The 16,103-nt window shown below is 33.5% G+C and overlaps 2 protein-coding genes across 2 annotated transcripts in view; one reads left to right on the top strand and one right to left on the bottom strand.

Annotated features, from left to right (window-relative positions):
• The window catches only part of LOC128173944 (multiple epidermal growth factor-like domains protein 10), a 30,655-nt gene extending 29,680 nt beyond the window's left edge, over nt 1-975 (bottom strand). The window contains exon 1 of the mRNA XM_052839606.1: nt 964-975. Coding sequence (XP_052695566.1) covers nt 964-975 — 12 coding nt within the window. The remainder of the gene's footprint in view (nt 1-963) is intronic.
• Nucleotides 976-10,286: 9,311 nt separating this feature from the next.
• Nucleotides 10,287-11,838, top strand: LOC128173945 (uncharacterized). Its single transcript, XM_052839607.1, has one exon. It carries the CDS (start codon nt 10,690-10,692, stop codon nt 11,836-11,838), a length of 1,149 nt encoding a protein of 382 aa, XP_052695567.1. The 5' UTR covers nt 10,287-10,689.
• Nucleotides 11,839-16,103: the final 4,265 nt, after the last annotated feature.

The raw sequence follows: 16,103 nt of genomic DNA on the forward strand, positions 1-16,103 counted from the left end.
CGATGTCGTTTTTATTTACTCACATTTCACATTATTCATTGTATAAAGAGGGGGCCCCAGAGAGTAGTTATATACAGCATATCATTCTTTTATTTTTTTGTGTTCAAGTATTTAACATACTCTAATTCATATAGAATTTCTAATGATCAAGATGAGCTCAAAATTTTGCTAGGTTTGAGTCATATTTTGTTCACATGAGTTTATTACATTCATGCAGCTTAAGATTTTTAACTTGGTATTTCCTATTCGGCATTTAAGATGGAAAAATGAATGGCCTCAGATCTGTGTACAAACATAGAATTGTGAGCAAATCTCTGTATCTTGCTTATAATTCGAAGCTTAACACTCAAATATCGTAAGTAAATAGAAATTGTAAACAATTAAACACAAGAAACATGCACTTAAACAAATAAAGAACACAATTTATTTTTCAAAATGAATCATTTACATGTATATACCTACACATTTCCGTCAGCGATATTAAACTCTATTTAAACTGAATAAACTCGAGAAAATGCCGAGCATCTCAGCAAAACATATTGCATTATTCTACCATTACGCAAAAGATGATACCGAATTACCGATAGCCTGAATGAATTGCATTTTAGTTCTTTCTTAATACATCAGATGTTGCTCTATTTGCGCAGGTAAACAGTAAACTGTTTGATTAACCGAAGTCTCTGTTTGATTTGATACCTAAAAATCAGGAAATACAAGCGATTGTTCCCAGGTTAACGCAAAGCATAAATGAAAACGAAACGAAAATCACAAGCTAACACCACCGTCATATGTGAAAAACTGTCAACGCATTGAAATATTTGGCCTCAATTTACTTCACAAAATCGGCACCAATGAAAGCTCTCCCTATAGATAACGAGTTTATGTAAAAATGATTACTATTTCGGAGATTCTGAGAAGGAATCTACTATGATAGATAGTTTTTATTCCCTAAGAGTTATTTACCTTGCCCGCCATCCTGTGCGTCAAGGCAGTGAATTTTCCTCTTTGAGCAACCAATTTCAAACAAGAATGGCAGAAATATACAGGGGAAAATCAAAACAACATAACAAATACAAAGTAACATATATATTTCCCAAATTAATAATCCCCCACTTTCAGTAAAAGCAGGGGACAATGCAAATTTCAATAATGGTTGTGTTTTAATAGTAGTTAAAAAGTGATATTTGCAATGAAATTCATTGGAATGAAATTCACTTAACTACTATTGAAATAATTATTTTTAAAAGGATTCGTATTTCAATAGTGGTTGCAAAGCGATTCTTATAAGGAAATACACCCCAATCACTATTGCGGACAACACTAAATACATAACTGCTTTCAAGACTTTTATTCAACTATTTTACTGGTTTTAAATACTGTTCTAAAATAATGAAATAACTTTTCTTCAACATATAGTTTAATTTTAGAAACAATTTGAGAGAAATTATATTTCTACTCGTAGCTAAGCGTATAGAATAAAGAATATATATGCTTTGAAAAATAGGTCAAATTATTTCGCCTTGTGTGTTTATCTACCTTATTTCACTGGAATCAATCTTAGGATTTGGATATGTTTATGGAGTTTCAATGATTAATATTAATGTTCAAAGAATCTTCAGAACAATCATTCGGGTTTAGATTCAACTTCACAACGCTGTGATGTTAAAATTTACAAGAACAAGAGGCCCATGGGGCCACATCGCTCACCTGAGCAACAATGGCTTTATATGGGCGTTCAAAGGATATTGTGCCATATGGCCCCTCTGTAGAATAAAAAAGGAACTAGTGGGTATTGTTTTTTATACAAAAAAAACACATGTCTCCCCTTCTCCCCAAGGATTGTAATATGGGGCAAATTTAAAAAGTGAAAAAGAATGAAGTCAGCTATATGTTAGATATCATCCATATATGATACAGTTTAGAAAATGAATTAACTTGAGACACAAGATTGGTCAAGGTCAAAAATTATGGAGGCGTGCACTCCTTCTCAATACCATCTACCTATGTTCCAAGTTTGAAGTCTTAATGTCAAAAGGTATCTAAGTTACCACCCAGACAAAATTTAATTATTATTTCTCAAGTTGATCTTGAGTAAAACAAGGTCAAGGTCAAATATTTATCAAAAGTACACCTCAGTGTATTATAATTGTTCTTTGTGTAAAGTTTGAAGTCCTTCTGTCAAAGAATATTTAGGAGGTGAACAATGAAGTTTTTTCTAATTTGACCTTGAAATAAAATTTTTAGGTCAAGGTCAAAAATTTTGGTAAGGTTAAACTGGACTATATACCATCTATGTATGATACAAGTTAAAAGATTGTATGATTAAGGAGTCTTGTGTTATGGTCCAAACTCTATTTTTTATAAAACGCTTGACCTTGAAAAAGAAAATAGGTCAAGGTCAAACATTTTGATGGCGTGCACTCTTTCTTAATACCATCTACGTATGTTCCAAGTTTGAAGTCTTAATGTCAAAAGGTATCTAAGTTACCACCCAGACAAAACTTTATTATTTTTTCTCAAGTTGACCTTGAGTAAAACAAGGTCAAGGTCAAATATTTATCAATAGTACACCTCAGTGTATTATAATTGTTCTTTGTGTAAAGTTTGAAGTCCTTCTGTCAAAGAATATTTAGGAGGTGAACAATGAAGTTTTTTCTGATTTGACCTTGAAATAAAATTTTAAGGTCAAGGTCAAAATTTTTGGTAAGGTTCAACTGGACTATATACCATCTATGTATGATACAAGTTAAAAGTTTGTAAGTTTAAGGAATCTTGTGTTATATTCCAAACTCTATTTTTTATAAAACGCTTGACCTTGAAAAAGAAAATAGGTCAAGGTCAAACATTTTGGTGGCGTGCCCTCTTTCTTAATACCATCTACCTATGTTCCAAGTTTGAAGTCTTAATGTCAAAGGGTATTTAAGTTACGGCTTGGACAAATTTGGATGAAGAAGAATAAGAAGAATAAGAAGAAGAAGAATAAGAAAGTCGACAAAAACAATATGTCTCCCCTTTGAAAGGGGAGCAAAGGGGAGACATAATACTGTAAAGTATCCAACTTTTTCACTAATTTTTGCATACACTTAATCTTTGACATTGTATTTTTATGAAACATCATTTTTACTGAAACAAGATCCTATGCAAGACCACCACCCTTTTTTTTGTTGCAAAGTTAGACATAGCCGTACTCAAAATCCGTTTTCTTTTTCTTTTTTGCTTGTCAAGATTTCCGATAAGGTCTAGCCTTCCCCCACCCATTTTCAATTTGCTTCCACCACAACTACAATAAATTGACAGGCATATCACTCTATTTTACTAAGGTTCACACATTATTTTCATCTTTATTCAAAAACGACAAATGCTTACAAATCAATATGATTTTTCGCAGTAATATTTTCTTAAGAGCGATACATTTATCCCCGTAACACCATGGAAACTGTTTTAAAGAGATTGTTTATATTTAATTGTGTTTGAAAAACCATCAAAGTTGGTGTAGATTTCATATAATTCATCATATAAGGAGGGGGCTCCAAAAGTGGTTACAGCATATCTTCATTCAATTTCTCTGTACAAGTATTTAACGTTTAGCGAGAAACTTCTGAGACTCGTGATCAATTAAAATTTCAGGGTCAATCGTAGAACTATAAGCATTGATACAGAGCTCACAATTCTGCTAGGTTTGAGTCAATTTTTTTTTCACATGAGTTTATTACATTCAACTTCAGATGTTTAAACTTGGTATTTCCTATTCAGCATTTAAAATATAAAAGCACAAAAGCATAGCCTCAGCTCTGTGTACAAACAGAAAATTGTGAGCAAAGCTCTGTATCTTGCTTATAATTCGAAGCTTGACACTCAAATACGGTAAGTAAATAGAAAATTGTTAACAATTAAAACAGAAGAAACGTGCACTAAAACGAAGATCACAATTTATTTTTCATCATATATATAGCAGCGAAAACAATCTCTGTTTAGACTGAAAATGCTGAGCATCTTAACAGAACACGTTCCATTAATTAACTATTACGTAGGTATCGTACCAAGTTACCAATAAACTGTATAGTATTTTATAATATGCCTTTAGTGTATCAGATTTTGCTCATTTTGCACAGGTAAACACTCAGCTCTCTGAATTACCGAAGTTTATACATGTGTAGTGCTTTGTTTACATCGGGTTCGGGGTTCAATAACAATCAGCTGATCAGGTGAACGAAATCGACAGTTGTACACATACCCTGATTACAGACGGACGTTCACGCCGACACTGCGATCAATACAACTCAGCCTGATTATATACCCCGCACAATAGTTCGTGCATTTTGGCGCCATAATTGAATTTTTTTTTTCTTGTCTTTCAAATTCGATCGGGAAGATATTTATTCATTTCAATTAAAGTATTAGTATATTATTGAAGGATTTGTTTTGTTTTTCTTGATTTTTTTGATTTTTTTTGTCCTATTGCGTTAGTGTACACCTACATGTTTTTTAAGATCACAACATGACTATTTCGTCGGATTGTCTGATGATTTAGTTTATACATAAAGTAAGATCAATACTGAGAAGGTGTATGCAGGAGTAAACGATCAAAATCATGGCTACTCGTATTGATATCAATAAAGCAACATTTGAAGAGTTAAAAAACATTAGAAATATTGGGGACAAAAGAGCAAAGAAAATTATTGATATTAGAAACATCAAAGGTAAAATTACTTTAGAAGATCACAAAATCATTCCCTGCATTCCCAGCTCAATTTGGGATCCCTTGGTAGATGAAGGTTTAATTGTTGTACCATCAACTTTAGTAAAAACCAGCAATGTGGAACAATCTGTACACACAGGGGACACAGAAGGGTCTAGTACACAAGAACAAGACTTACTAAAAAAAATTGATATGTTGAAGAAAGAGCTGGTGGAGAAAGAAGAAATGATAAGAGAAAGAGAGAATATTATCAGAGAAAGAGAGGATGAATTGAAAGAAAAAGACCATACGTTAGATGAAAAAGAGGAAGAGTTATCATTTTGGCAAAAAAGCATGAAAACAACCAGAGAAAAAGGAGATAAAATAGCTGATGAGTTTAAGTTTATGTTTGAAAGGAGAGAGGAAGATTTGAAAGAAAAATTGGCAATCAGAGAGAGGGAATTTGATGAACAGCTACAGACTTTAGAAGATCAGAAAGAGAAAATGAGATTATTAGAAGAGAGAGAGAGAGATCAGAAAGAGAAGAGTCATTCAGTAAAAGAATGAGAGAAATAGATCAAAGAGAGAAAGAAGTAGAAAAGAGAGAACGACAAATGAAAAAAGAAAGAGAGCATGAAGAGTTTATCTCAAACATAAATAGGTTGGCCCCACATAGTGTCTATCACAACCCCATCAGTGAAAAAGTTGAGGACAGAAAAGGTTCAAAAATACAAAACAGTCCCACACCACCCAAGTTGTCAACTTACGATGGAAAAACAGAGTGGAAGCCTTACTACATTCAGTTTAATCATATTGTTAAAAAATACATGTGGAATGAGAGAGAAAAACTAGACAAGGTGATTGAATGTTTGAGAGAAAAAGCATTAAAATTCTTTAGTTCTAGACCAGAGAATGTACAAAAGGACTTTAAGTTGTTATGTCAGAAATTTAAAGAAAGGTTTGACAGGAAGGACCAGCCTCACATAATTCGTCGCCAACTGCAAGAGATCCAACAGAAGGCAGACGAAACACTGGAAGAATTTGCAGAAATGATAGAAGATTTATCCACTGAGGCTTATCCAGACAGTCCAGAATTCTTCAGAAGCACCATCACTATCGATGCATTTCTAAGGGGCTGTTTGGAAAAGAGAGCTGCATTAGTCACTTTAGATAAAGATCCAAAAACTTTAGACGAGGCGGTTCAACATATGAAGAGTGCAGTTACGAACCAAAAATTGATCATGGGAACAAAGAAAGATATTCGAAGAGTGACATTTGAAGAAAAAGACGACATACCCGACACAGAAGATGTAAACATTAGACTAGTTAATAAAGTCCTTCCCAAAACAACTCCATCACTAGAATCCAGAATTTCGACCCTTGAAAATGACAACAAAGAGACAAAAAGATTATTGAGAGAAATATTGGAAAGAATGAAAATGAATGAGGTAGAGAGAGAGTCAAGACCCAGATTTAAGTCAACACAAAGATCTCCCATTAAATACAATAGGTCAAGATCTAACAGTTCAGAAAGAGGGAGTGAATGCTTCAAGTGTGGGGAGATAGGGCATTTTGCAAGAAACTGTTCAATGCAAAATAATACATTTTTCAGATCAAGATCGCCATCACAAAACAGATCACCCCCACATTCACCAACAAGGTTCCAGAGAAATTTAAACTCTCTCGAGCTGAGGAAATAGGCCATTCGTCAGCTCAAAGTAATACCCCCAGGCCACAACCACATACTAAATTTAAACATAAAAAACCATCTGAGTACAAAACTCTTTATGTGCCAATTCAAATTCAGAATGTGACGATAGATGCTGTAGTTGATACTGCAGCACAAGTTTCTGTTATCAGTGAAAATCTTTACAAGAGGTTACACCCCACTCCAAAGATCAAAGGTCATGTGCTTCTCAAGGGTATAAGTGGAACTAACATAGATTCTAAGATTTGTCAGAATGTTCCCTTATTATTAGGAAATTTCAAAACCATGTGGAATTTTGCTATATCAAATATAGATGATTCTGTCATATTAGGCCTTGATTTTTTAGAACATAACAAGGTAGATATCAGTTTACAGAATTTTTCTTTGTCTATTGCACAAAATATCATTTCTGCTAAATGTATTGCTAACAAAAACAAAGAGAGAATTGATATTTTGAGAGTTCAAATAAAAAAGAGAGTTGTTATACCACCAAGATCTAGTGTATATGCAGAAATCGTGTTTGACAAATCACCGAATTCTGATGTTGTTATAAACCCATGTAGAGATCTGAATGGTTTATTATCACCTAATTGTGTCATTAGTTGTGATCAAAATTTCATTCTGTTGAAGAACCTCACAGATAGATTCATAACTGTGAAAAGAAACTCAGCTGTGGGTATTGGAATGCAATTAGATCAAGTTTTTGAAGTAGAAAATTCAAAATCAAGAGTTGCAGATGAACAAATAGATGTAAGGTCTTTGGAAATTGACAATATCAGCTTAAATCAAATTAAAAGAAAAATTCCATCTTTTTTAATAGATATGTTTGAAAGTTCTATTCAAAATCTTACTGAAAAGCAATCTATTGTATTTGCAAAATTCATCATTTCTTACCAAGAGGTTTTTGCTAAGAATGATTTTGATATGGGTTCATTTAATGGTGAAATACAGCATAGAATTGACACTGGTAATGCAAAACCTATTAGACAAAAGTTAAGGAGAACGCCCTTATGTTTTGAAAAAGAAGAAAAAGAACATTTAGATCAAATGCTAGAAAAGGGTATCATAGCACCATCCTCATCAGACTGGGCTTCATCTCCAGTACTTGTCAGGAAAAAAGATGGTAGTTTGAGATATTGCATTGATTTCAGAGGTTTAAACAAAGTAACTACCAAAGATGCTTTTCCATTACCTAATATGAATGATTGTCTTGAATCATTAAAGGGAAGTTATTTTTTGAGTACCCTTGACATGCAAGCGGCATATTGGAATATTACCGTACATAGAGATGACAAACATAAGACAGCATTTATTACAAAATATGGTTTGTTTGAACACAATAGGCTACCTTTTGGTCTGTGTAACAGCCCAGCAACTTTTAGTAGGATCATTCAGCTGGTATTACAAGGTTTAACATGGACTGAATGTTTAGCTTATTTGGATGACATCTTAGTCTTAGGTTTTGATTTTGAAGATCACTTGGAAAAACTGGGACATGTACTGGCACGTTTCAAACAATACAACCTAAAATTTAAACAAAAGAAATGTCATTTTTTTCAGAAAGAGGTTAAATTTTTAGGTAGAATTGTCAATGGCAATGGAGTTATGATTACACCCGAGAATATTGAAACCATGAAAAATTGGCCTGAACCTAAGAATGTGAAAGAATTAGAGTCTTTTTTAGGATTTATGAATTATCATAGAGATCATGTAAGAAACTTTGCTGAATATGTTGAACCATTACACAAGTTAGTCAGTAAAAAATCAGAGTACAAATGGACTGACCAACATCAGGAAGCATTTAAAAACTTGAAAGATTCTTTTTTATATGCTACACTTTTACACCATCCAGATCCTGATGAAATGTTCATATTAGATACAGATGCTTCAGACAAGTGTATTGGGGCAGAACTGAGTCAAGTTCAAGATGGTATAGAAAAAACAATTTGTTTTGCTAGCAAGGTTCTAACACCACAACAAAGAAAATATTGTACCACAGGGAAGGAACTTTTGTCTATTGTTGTTTTTACAAGACAATTTAGACATTTTTTTATTAGGAAGACCTTTTATAGTTAGAACAGATCATAATAGTCTTGTTTGGTTGACCAATTTCAAAAACATTCAAGGTCAGTTAGCTAGATGGTTAGAAGAATTATCACAATACAACATGATCATTCAACATAGGTCTGGTGTAAAGCATCAAAATGCAGATGCATTGTCTAGAATCCCTGATTCAATACCATCATGTAATGACTATAGATCAAATGTCTCTTTAAGTGCTCTTCCTTGTGGAGGTTGCCCATTTTGTACAAGAGCTAGAAAACAATGGGGAACTTTTGAAGATGATGTAGATTATGTAGTCCCTATATCAATCAAATCAACAACAGTAGATTCAATTAGTCCATATTTGGACCAGTCCAGTGAGTCTACAAGTGTACTAGGGGATAAACATAAACTCAAACTTGCTCAAGAACAAGATCCAGACATTAAACAAATAGTATCATGGTTAAAAAATAACTATGAACCATCAAGTCAAGAACTTCAATTATCTAGTAAGACTGTTAGACATTTTTGGTTGTGCAAATCCCAATTACAAATGAGTAATGGCATTCTATACTATCTATGGGAGGATCCTATAACACCAAAAGTAATTTATGTTGTCCCACAGTGTTTACAACAAGAAGTTTTGGAACTCTGTCATGACATTCCACTCTCAGGACATTTAAGTCAAACAAACACATTTGAAAAATTGAGAAAATATGCAATATGGTATCACATGCGTTCAGATTGCAAAGAATATGTAAGATCATGTGAAGTATGTAACAAAAACAAAAAACCTAATGTCAAAGCTAAGTCACAATTGGGACAATATCATTCTGGTGTTCCATTAGAAAGAATACATATGGACATTTTAGGACCTTTACCTGAAACAAAGAAAGGAAATAAATACATTTTGATGATTATAGATCAGTTCACAAAATGGATTGAATGCTTTCCTTTACCTAATCAAAAGGCAGAGATTATTGCCAAGAGCTTTGTAGATAATATTATCTGTAGATTAGGATGCCCATTAGAGTTACATACTGACCAGGGAAAAAATATGGACGGTACTATTATGCGTCAAATATGTGAACTTCTACAAATTGCTAAAACAAGAACAACACCATATCATCCTGCATCCAATGGACAGGCAGAAAGATGCAACAGAACTCTTCTAATAGCTTTAAGGTGTTACATTAAAAATAAACAGGATACATGGGATGAGTATTTGCAACAATTAGCGGGCGCATTAAGGGCTTCCAAGAATAGACAAACAGGGTTTACACCTAATGAAATGATGTTGGGTAGGGATGTTATTCAGCCATTAGATATCTTCTTAGGTACTGTAGATCATGAGGAAGATAAAGATTTAAACACATATGTGAAGGATCTTAAATCAAACTTAGAATCTATTCACAGGGAAGCTAGAGAAAATCTTAGAACTTCTCAATGTAGACAAAAGAGAGACTATGATTTAAAATCAGTTCAAAAGACCTATGAGATAGGGGATATTGTATACAAGACAAATCCTGCTACAATTGTAGGTACAAGTCCAAAGTTAAAATCTCCATGGAAAGGTCCCTATGTAATAACAGAGATAAAATCACCAGTATTATACAAAATTCAAGATCAAAAGAAAGAAGAAGTGATACACCACGACAGAATTAAATTGTGTCAGGACAGAAATAACCCTTTGTGGCTATCAAGATTACGAAATCAGATTCTTAAAGATCAATACAGTAAAGATACATGTAATTCAGAATTTGACGAGTTAAATCTTGATACAATATTCAGATTACCAGAAAATGGTGAATTATCTGTGGCTCCGCAGTCAATGACGTCGGATAGTCTGATGTCATTGTCTAGTTTAAATCTCGGAGTTACATTTAGTCCATCAACTGGTAACAACAATTCAGGTCCTTCAACGTTAAATAAAAGGGTTAGAAGAAAGCCAGAATATTTGAAAGATTATGATTTAGATATCTAAATCATACTGGTGTTTTAAAAAAAAAAAATAGAATAAATTAAAAATATTCCTCATTTTTAGGACAGAATATAATCAACGACTTGATTATCATTTGTGTATATATATCAAGGTATATTGGTTTTATGACTTAATATTCCTATTTCTCTTGGGTCTCCTAATTACAATAGTGTGTTTATGTATTAATAAACATATAGTTTTTTTTTAGAAAAAATGTGTATCATGAAGTTTTATTACCAATATTTACTATATGTTATATTTTATAATATTATGTAGTTCATGATGGAGGATGAATTCATACCAGATTATGAATTTGGATCAGACATCGAACCACCAAGTCCGCCTAAAATTCAAGGAGCCACCAAAAGTAAAAAAGGCAAACCATGTCCTGTATGCTTGGCAAAATTTACGCATGTTAAACGGCATATTATTAAAGATCATTTACCTTGGTATGCTTCACCATCGACATGTTGTTCGGTTTGTCATATTAACTTTGGACAAACACATTTTTTGGATTTACACAATCAGAAAAATCACAACAACAATTATACTTCTCAACATTTTGATATTTTTTGGGTTGATTTCATGTTTGGTCTTTTGTTACGCATAATTCAGATTCTGAAATTGGAAAACTTTGAAAACTTGTACAAATTTATCAACAACGATGAGCGCTTTGAATGTTGCCAGGGATCAGTGTTTAGTGATGAAGATTCAGTAGTTGGAGAAAAATTTCTTAATCACAAGTTCTCTGGTGAAAAAATACCATTGGTTCCATATCCTGTTACAAATGCAGCTTGTCTATTACATTGGAAAATTTTAAGTATCTTAATTAATTTGTCAAATAGTGCTGAATTACTTACAAAAGTGTTCAAAAAATATGTTGTGTGGATATTAGGTTCTTCATTTGTATACTGGAGTGAAAAGCGAGCACCTGAATTAGGAGTCAAAAACTTAGAGTTTGATAAAGATGTTCTTGAGATTTTTTGGAAAGGTGTTAGAGGAATGAAGTGGGAGAGTTTAATAGATATCATTGAATTTTGTAAATCAAAATTTCCAAACCCAGATTTCATTATAATCCATCTTGGTTCCAATGATATAAAATTTGCATGCTCAAAAAGGTTATTTTCACAAATTCAGAGGGATTTAAATGCTGTTATGAAAGAATTTTCTTGGAGTCATATTTTATTTTCAGAAATACTTTCTAGGCTTGTTTGGCGGAACTTAAAATGGACAGAAGGGGAGAAAGAAAGAACGATTATTAATTCAGAAGTTAAAAAAATCTTAGATAGAGAACATTTCATACATCATCCAAAAATTATTGCAAGAAAATCATATTTGTTCAGAGATGATGGTGTTCATCTTTCTGACATAGGAAATGATTATTTGATAGAGGATTTTAAGCTTAGGATAAAGCACTTCATTGAATAGTTCTGTATATTCATTTTGTTTTTATGCGTCTTATTGCTATGGCACACTTATATATTGCTGTCGATACAGTCGGAATGTCTGATTGTTCATAGCTGAATGTAATTTGTGTCATTTGGCAAGCTGGATTGTTTTAATATGTTTTTATAACTTTTTATATACCAGTCCTTTTAAATAAAATGGGGAGGAATGTAGTGCTTTGTTTACATCGGGTTCGGGGTTCAATAACAATCAGCTGATCAGGTGCGCGAAATCGACAGTTGTACACATACCCTGATTACAGACGGACGTTCACGCCGACACTGCGATCAGTACAACTCAGCCTGGTGAGTTATTCACTAACTGGGCACTGTGCATGTTATAAATACATACCTTCACAATACATGTATTTGATTTGATATGTAAAAATTCCAAAATACAGGCGATAGTTCTCCTCAAGTAACGAAAATCAAACGAGAATAAAAAAAAAAAGAAGCTAAAACCACCGTCACAAGTTAAAATATCAACGCATTGAAGTATTTAACCTCAATTTACTTCACAAATCGGCACAAATATATTTTGCATGTTTCAAATATTCCCATCGCTCGTAAAGTGTTGCACAAGAAGCAAATTCATCTTTGTCAGTTTGACTCGTTTATCATGCGTTCAACATAGCTGCTTTAAACAGAAATTTCGTTTTCTAGATTTGCAATACCGAACCCGAAGTTATAAACTGATTAACCGCTATTATCTCTTTATTATTAGTTACGTAAATTACTCAAATTTGAAACAGAACTAGCCCATAATTTTAGCAATTTATATTTTCCTTTCCATAAGGATTATTTTTGTTAAATTACGTTGAATTTGACTCAGTAGTTCTTGAGAAGAAGATATTTCAAAATGCATCCCCCTTTTTCTACAGTTTCGAGTTTTTCTTCGTTTTGAATAAAGATCAGTCTGCATTTCATTTCTGCAATTTATATTCAACTTCTTATAAGGATGCTTTGTGCCAAATTTGGTTGAATTTGGCCTAGTGGTTTTAGAGAAGAAGTTGAAAATGTAAAAAGTTTACAGACGGACAGACTGACAGACGAACAGACGGACGGACAGACGGACGACGGACAACGGGTGATCAGAAAAGCTCACTTGAGCTTTCAGGTCAAGTGAGCTAAAAAAACTAAGCGATCTATATTTTCAAATGCGCAAAAAACATGGTCAATGTGACGTAATCAACATTCTTATTTTTTTTCAGCCAAACAAATATTGCAAAACAACAACTGAACCAAAATTAAATTATCTAGGAAGAAAAGCAAATATCATACCAAACACCTGCACTTCACATATTTCAAGTATTGGAACTGGTCCATCGAAAGTTTTATTCTGATAAAACCAGATGTATCTGGCCGTTGATTGGCAGTCCTCCTCCAGGATAGTGGTATCGATGACCCCTGGGGGTTGGGAGTAGCACACACGGGCTTCAGACAGAGTGGATACGTTGGAGAACAGGATAAAGTACTCCCTTAGACGGATGGTGTTCATATCTTTGTTCGCCCCGATTAAGGTGATATACACAACATTTGGTCTATATATATGAACGTACATCATATTTAAAAATAAATCACTGTTTTGGAAAATTATTAACGTATTCAGGTTGAGACTTTAAAGACAAGATATCTGTGAGCCAATGCTCACTAGTAATATCCCCGCTCTGATTTGAATATTCAAAATAAGCAAAGTCGTCATTTAACAGGAAGTTGACGTCCGATTCGTGCAAAAATATCTCCTACAATATAGCATACCTAAACAAATAATGTGTTAAAATTTCGGTTATCTGCTATTCATAGTTGCTGAGAAAACTTTGACGAAATTTTTTTTGAAAATTTAGGCTAAAAATAAACAAAGTCGTCATTTAACAGGAAGTTGACGTCCGATTGGTACAAAAATATATCCCACGATATGCCATGACTTAAGAAATACTGTGATTAAATTTCAAGCATCTGCAATGAATAGTTGCTGAGAAAAATGCGACATAAATTTTTGTTACGGGCAGAAAGACAGACAGACAGACAGACACACACACAAGGGTAAAACAGTATACCCCCTTCTCATTCGGAGCAGGGGTATAAAAATACAAACTTTAAGATTTCGACAATCCATAAATATTGATTAGCTGGTTTTACCAAATCAGAAAGAATATCAATATTTGACAGCTTGTTTAGATGCGCACACTTTAGTTTGTCCTAAGATATTTATGCAGCACATTTTCTTAAATAAATCGGTTTAAACGATGTTCATTCTATAGACGAGTGTAAAAAAAACCGCAAGAGTTTTCCTTTGGAACGCCTTCTCTAGCTTGTCAGGTTTAAATACACAGCTAAAACAAGAGGCCCATGGGCCACATCGCTCACCTGAGGAACAATAGGTATGATAAAATCAGCTTAATGGAGCCATAATACAAACAATCTTGACAATGTACAATAATACATGTAGATCCTGTATAAATAAAATCCATTTTTCCCCCTGGATATTCTTATGTTTATAATCATTAGTCCCTTTTCTAACAGGATGATTTTATAGTCATATGACATGTTGAGTTTTGCAGTCCTCAGAAAGATCCTTTACAATTGTTTATATATGGGATATTAAGCTACATCAAACTCTGAACCTTCTTGTGAGGCCGAAGAATTGTCCTGAGCCAAAGTCTTAAAAATTATAAAAAATCATCTGGCTGATTAGTTTCTGAGAAGAAGATTTTTAAAAGATTTACTGTATATATTCAAATGTAAATCTTTAACACCCCCCCCCCAAATGTGGCCTCACCCTACCCCCAGGGATCATCTGAGGATGCTTCCACACAAGTTTCAGCTTTCCTGGCTGATTAGTTTCTGAGAAGAAGATTTTTAAAGATTTACTCAATATATTCCTATGTAAAACTTCGACCAACCATTGTGCCTCACCCTACCCCCCAGGGATCATGATTTTCAAAACTTTGAATCTACATTGCCTGAGGATACTTCCACACAAGTTTCAGCTTTCCTGGCTGATTAGTTTCTGAGAAGAAGATTTTTAAAGATTTACTCTGAATATTCCTATGTAAAACTTCGACCCCCCATTGTGCCCCACCCTACCCCCAGGGAACATGAATTTCACAACTTTGAATCTACACTACCTGAGGATGTTTCCACACAAGTTTCAGCTTTCCTGGCTGATTAGTTTCTGAGAAGAAGATTTTTAAAGATTTACTCTATATATTCCTATGTAAAACTTTGACCACCATTGTGCCTCACCCTACCCCCTGGGATCATGAATTTCACAACTTTGAATCTACACTAACTGAGGATGCTTCCACACAAGTTTCAGCATTCCTGGCTTTCTGGTTCTTGAGAAGATTTTTGAAAATTTCTCGAAAATTTTCATTAATTTCTAATTATCTCCCCTTGAAATCAAGTGTGGCCTATAATTTTCACAACTTTGAATCCCCATTGCCTAAGGATGATTTGTGCCAAGTTTGGTTGAAATTGGCCCAGTAGTTCTTGAGAAGATGTTGAAAATGTGAAAAGTTTATAGACAGACGGACAGACAGACAGACGGACGGACGACAGACAAAATGTAATCAGAATAGGTCAGTTAAGCTTTCAGCTCAGGTGAGCTTAAAAGTATGTGGGGATTTTGTATTGCAAACGGCATGAAAATATCCTGGACGATAACGTTAAAAAATTGTACAAGGGGTGTACTTCAGAATAGAAAATGTATGTCAACATTTCTCAATAAGCATCTCCGTACAAAAATGTGTGTGCATTCTTGTAAGTTTCCCCGGTTAAATAGAGTTACGTGTCAATGAAGAAATCATGGATATTTTTTTTCTATTTCAATGATTTTAATCAAGCCATCGTTTTTGAAAGTGGGAAGGTTAGACTTATCCGAAATCTTGAATAGCAAAATGAAAAAAAAAATGTAAAAAAAAAAACTAAATTTTTTTTTTTTATTTTACCGCCAATCTTCAAAATCCTAATCCGTGGGGGTTGGAGTGTAGCGTTGTACCTTAAACTTTTATTTTAAAGTTAAAAACAGTTGTTTGGGGGGCAACTTCTTCAACATTTTAAAATTCAATTCGATACACAATATACAATATTGTTTCATTTTATATCATATGATATGAACCGTTCCAGGCAAAAACCCCCCTTATCGCAACTGATTGTTTTTTACGTCACAAAGGAAAACGCGACGTCATTATTTTTTTTATGTTCAATGCAATCCGTGGATAAAATCTAACGTTACAAACATGACGT

This window comes from Crassostrea angulata, chromosome 2 (assembly GCF_025612915.1).
Source record: "Crassostrea angulata isolate pt1a10 chromosome 2, ASM2561291v2, whole genome shotgun sequence".
Classification (NCBI taxonomy): Eukaryota; Metazoa; Mollusca; class Bivalvia; order Ostreida; family Ostreidae; genus Magallana; species Magallana angulata.

Bases quoted from the DNA above. Each gene is read 5' to 3' on its own strand.
- LOC128173945 (XM_052839607.1), top strand. From the start codon at position 10,690: ATGATGGAGGATGAATTCATACCAGATTATGAATTTGGATCAGACATC.